At 51.0% G+C, this 3,952-nt stretch overlaps 1 protein-coding gene across 1 annotated transcript; it reads left to right on the top strand.

The window, feature by feature from the left end:
* The first annotated feature begins 1,210 nt into the window (after positions 1 to 1,210).
* LOC127749407 (cuticle protein 8-like) lies at positions 1,211 to 2,477 on the top strand. Its single transcript, XM_052267422.1, has 3 exons — positions 1,211 to 1,367; positions 1,757 to 1,939; positions 2,135 to 2,477. The coding sequence occupies exons 1-3, from the start codon at positions 1,356 to 1,358 to the stop codon at positions 2,348 to 2,350; spliced, it is 411 nt and encodes a 136-aa protein (XP_052123382.1). The 5' UTR covers positions 1,211 to 1,355; the 3' UTR covers positions 2,351 to 2,477.
* Positions 2,478 to 3,952: the final 1,475 nt, after the last annotated feature.

Below are 3,952 nucleotides of genomic sequence, written 5' to 3' on the forward strand. Positions count from 1 at the left end.
GCCAAGCAGTGCCGCAGACGGCCGGTGGGAACAAAAGCAAAGAGTGACAAATAAAAAGGAATCCCCGAGAAGAGATGGGAGAAAAATAGAAAGAAGCTGCGGCTCGGTGACGTCACGCCGCTAACGAAGCAGGTTCGTCGCGCCCGGCGTCGCGTCGGTGTCGGGCCGGACCCTCTGCGTGACACTAATCGTCCGTAGCGTGACACATATTGCATCTAACTTTGCCTGTATGTGTGTGTGTGTGTGTGTGGCCGTACCGATAGCGTTTCCTTCCTCACATCACGTGACGCGCATCGAGTCCAGTTCCGCAGACTCACACACTCTCACACCCGGGCAGACACACAGACGCGCGCCGGCGGCGGACGCCAGCCGGGCCGGTGTGTGACTGGAAGACTGGAAACAAGAAGTGAAACAGACGGAAAATAAACTCGGCCAGGTGTATTGGCCTATTGGCCTATAGCAAGCGACAGGCTGGAGGAAGGATCTACCTATTGGTAGCATATTGTTGTGAGCGACTAAATAACGAAGAACAATACAGTCATTTCGAGTCATTTGCAGTTTTAGACAGCGGGTGACCGACTTTTACTTTCTTCATACATTTTGATAAACTGTCCAAATAAAATCACCTAGCGGCTAAAAGTTTGTCAGAATGAGTATGAAAGAGCACTATGACAAGCTGCAAATTAATCGAAATGACTTCAAAGTGAGTTTTTATGTGTTTATTGAGAAGGACGCGAAAATTATAAATTACAAGTGTCCTGATAACGCGAGCAGTGCAGCTGCAGCCGGACCAGCACCTCCTTGTCAACGTTTGCTGCACACACTCAAGTAGTTGTGAGATGGAAGATAGCGCATCCCAGCGTGCGAAAGACTTGCGCGGAACACACAAAACACACCCGCTGCAGGTTAGTTGCGTCCGGCATGCATAATTTTTGGATTTTAAAATTTTGGGGAGTGGTACGGTGCAAAGAGGACCGACTGACTATCTTTGCTTGTTTTCTTTTGGGTTATTTTTTTGTCTTTGTTTTGTTTTTCGGCTTACAACCTTCTCGATTTTATGTCCCACTGGCCAGCAGGCAGCACGGTGGCGGGGGCAGCAGGAGGAGGGCCGCCGGGTACTACGTCGGGTAGGGCTCTCCCCACTACACCAGGAATGGGTCCCATGCCGGTGCTGCGCCCCCACCCGCCCCGCCGCGCCCGCGAGGTGGCTCAATGAGTGCGGTTGGGGGTGGGCCCTGCCCTGCCGCCCAGGCCCGGCCCGGACCGCCGTTCGACGTATAAAACGAGAAACGTTGGCCAGCAGAGAGGCAGACACGGCTCCTTCGTCCTCTCAAGCACCCGCCAGCAGCCCCAGCATGTCCGCCAAGGTACAGCAGCCGCCCTCGGAATAGCGCATACTGGCCCACGTGGTTCCACCCCACGTGCTATAGGGTGTTTCTCTCGTTGGCTGAATGAGGCGGGGTTACGTGACGGTGTCAAGAGTAGTGATTTGAATTTGTCAGAAAAACAGTCATGGAAAAAAAATAATATTTCATTTACATTAATTTGCCAAATGTTTCTAGAAATATTCCAAATATTTTCAATTTGTTCGGGAAAAGATTCCAATAATTGCCTCAGATTTTGCGGACTTTAGAATCTCTAGCAAACGACACAGTTGAGTGACTTCGCAGAAAATGTAAACCTACGAAAGTGTGAAAAAGACACGGCTGTCACAAAAAAGTGCCTCGTGGTTTATTAATATCTTAATTTACCCCAGGTCGTCCTCTCCGTCGCGCTGGTGGCCGCCGTGGCGGCGTGCGCGCTCGCCGGCGGGCACAGCAACAGCTACATCGAGATCTCGCACAGCCCCGTGGCCCACCACCACGCCGCCCCCATCCTCCACGCGGCGCCCATCGTCCACGCCGCCCCCATCGTCCACGCCGTCCACGACGAGCACCACGTAAGGCACCGCGCCGACGGCTCATTTCATCCATGAGAAACTCGTCCTGGCCTCTCGACGTTTTCGCACGATAGTTTTTTTTCTTTCCTCCGCTCTAGCCCAACCTGCTGTTTCAGTAGCCGGTTGGCCAACTGGTGCACACTGCTGCACACGCATACTAATCGCCCTTCTTTCTCTCTTTCGCGCGCACCATAGGGACCCCCCTCTCCCTACGCTTTCAAGTACGGCGTGCACGACGCCCACACCGGTGACGTCAAGAGCGCCTCCGAGTCCAGCCACGGCGACGTGGTCAAGGGCGAGTACTCCGTCCTCCAGCCCGACGGCATCACCCGCACCGTGCACTACACCGCCGACAAGCACAACGGCTTCAACGCGCAGGTCACCCTGTCCGGCCACGGCTACCACCACTAGATGTGTCCAGGACCTCGACGACGTCCTCGGGCGCAAATTCCAGCCGCACTAGTCAAGGAGGACGCGGCAGAGCAACGACTGAATGAGTGTTTGTGATGAAATAAATTATATGATATGTTGAAGCAAATCTAGTATTTTTGTCGCAATCTAGAAACAAAAACAATCACTGCCTGAACACCTCAACTACCCTAACACCCCAACTACTTTAACGCAAAAACACAGAAAGGTAATATTTCAAATAGTGTACTTTGGCTTACTTGGCTGAACTCTCGACAGATCAGGAACATTTTTGTTCTACCCTCTATTCTTCTTCCTTTGTACCTTAGCCGAACTAAACTACTTTAGTTTACCTCCTGCTAAGATATAACGCAATTAGAGATGTGTCAAGACTGTGGACTGGACTGCCATGGATAAAAGGTACCTCAGAAATGACTGTCCACTGTCGATGACAATGTATGTAATTATCGTCGACACAATTTTAAATAATGATTCGTGAAGCAACATGGAATGGCGAAACGCATAATTGTTATACTTGAGAGAGTCGATGGCAGCCTACAAGAACTGACGAATTTCTCATATCCTCTCTTTCGCTATGCTCCAGTGGCATGGGAGTCGAGACTATTCATTTCGGCAAGCCTACACACACACACTCCTCCGCGGCTCGCATGCCGCTCGCCCCCTACCCATCACGATCACGCCCTACAGTACGCCCAGCCAAAGCTCACTCCCTCCTTTAGCTTGTCTCTCGCCGCCCAGCAAGGCTCAGCTTCGGTCGGGATGACTATGGCCCAAACAAGCGCTGCTGAGCGGAGCAGAACGATGTTTCGCGGAAGTGTTGGCCCACGCGTCAGAGAGGGGATCTCGAGGATATTACTGGGGCACTTTCGAACGCCTGATCTTGGCCTTAATTAATTGAGCCTGAGTATGGACGAGTATGAACCCATCACCAATCACTTTTTGAAATCCGGAATAACGAATATACAAAAAATATTTTATCACAAATTAAGAAGGTGTCTTGGCACCTCTACAAGCGACCCATCAGGACCCCTACTCGCGTCTGTCTGTTCCTAGAATGTAAAATACATGTATTGCATCACTGAACAAACTAAATCGCACTGTGTGGGTGTGGGTAGTGGGTTACAGCGGCAGCGGTTACAGGGTGGTCACTGTGCCCTGTTCTGTTTCCCGTCGGATGCGTCAAATGGATAGCTCAAATGCGTATATTCGGAGGCATACTCGGGCGATAGCGAACGGGTTTGCCTATCTTCCAGCTATGGCGCCTGATGACCCCTTGCTATTAGGCAACTCGTCCGCACGTCTGCATGCCGGCTAGTATAAGCATGCGTCCCAACGGGACACAGCGACCATCTTATTAGAGTGAGTTGACTGGCATCCGTTACCCGTTCGTCTTTAACCTCGGTCTCTACAAAATGAGCATAAGTCAAATGAGCCATATAACTGGATATTTTGAATGAACGAAATAAGAACAGCACCTATCTAAAGAAGGGCGATAAACGGGGAAACTGGGAACTTATCGGGAGTTGCTGCGACGAGGAGGACATTTTGTTTCTTGTTTTCCATTTTTCATTAGACAATCGCGAA

Source organism: Frankliniella occidentalis, unplaced genomic scaffold (genome assembly GCF_000697945.3).
Source record: "Frankliniella occidentalis isolate FOCC.00 unplaced genomic scaffold, Focc_3.1 Scaffold52, whole genome shotgun sequence".
Taxonomy (NCBI): domain Eukaryota; kingdom Metazoa; phylum Arthropoda; class Insecta; order Thysanoptera; family Thripidae; genus Frankliniella; species Frankliniella occidentalis.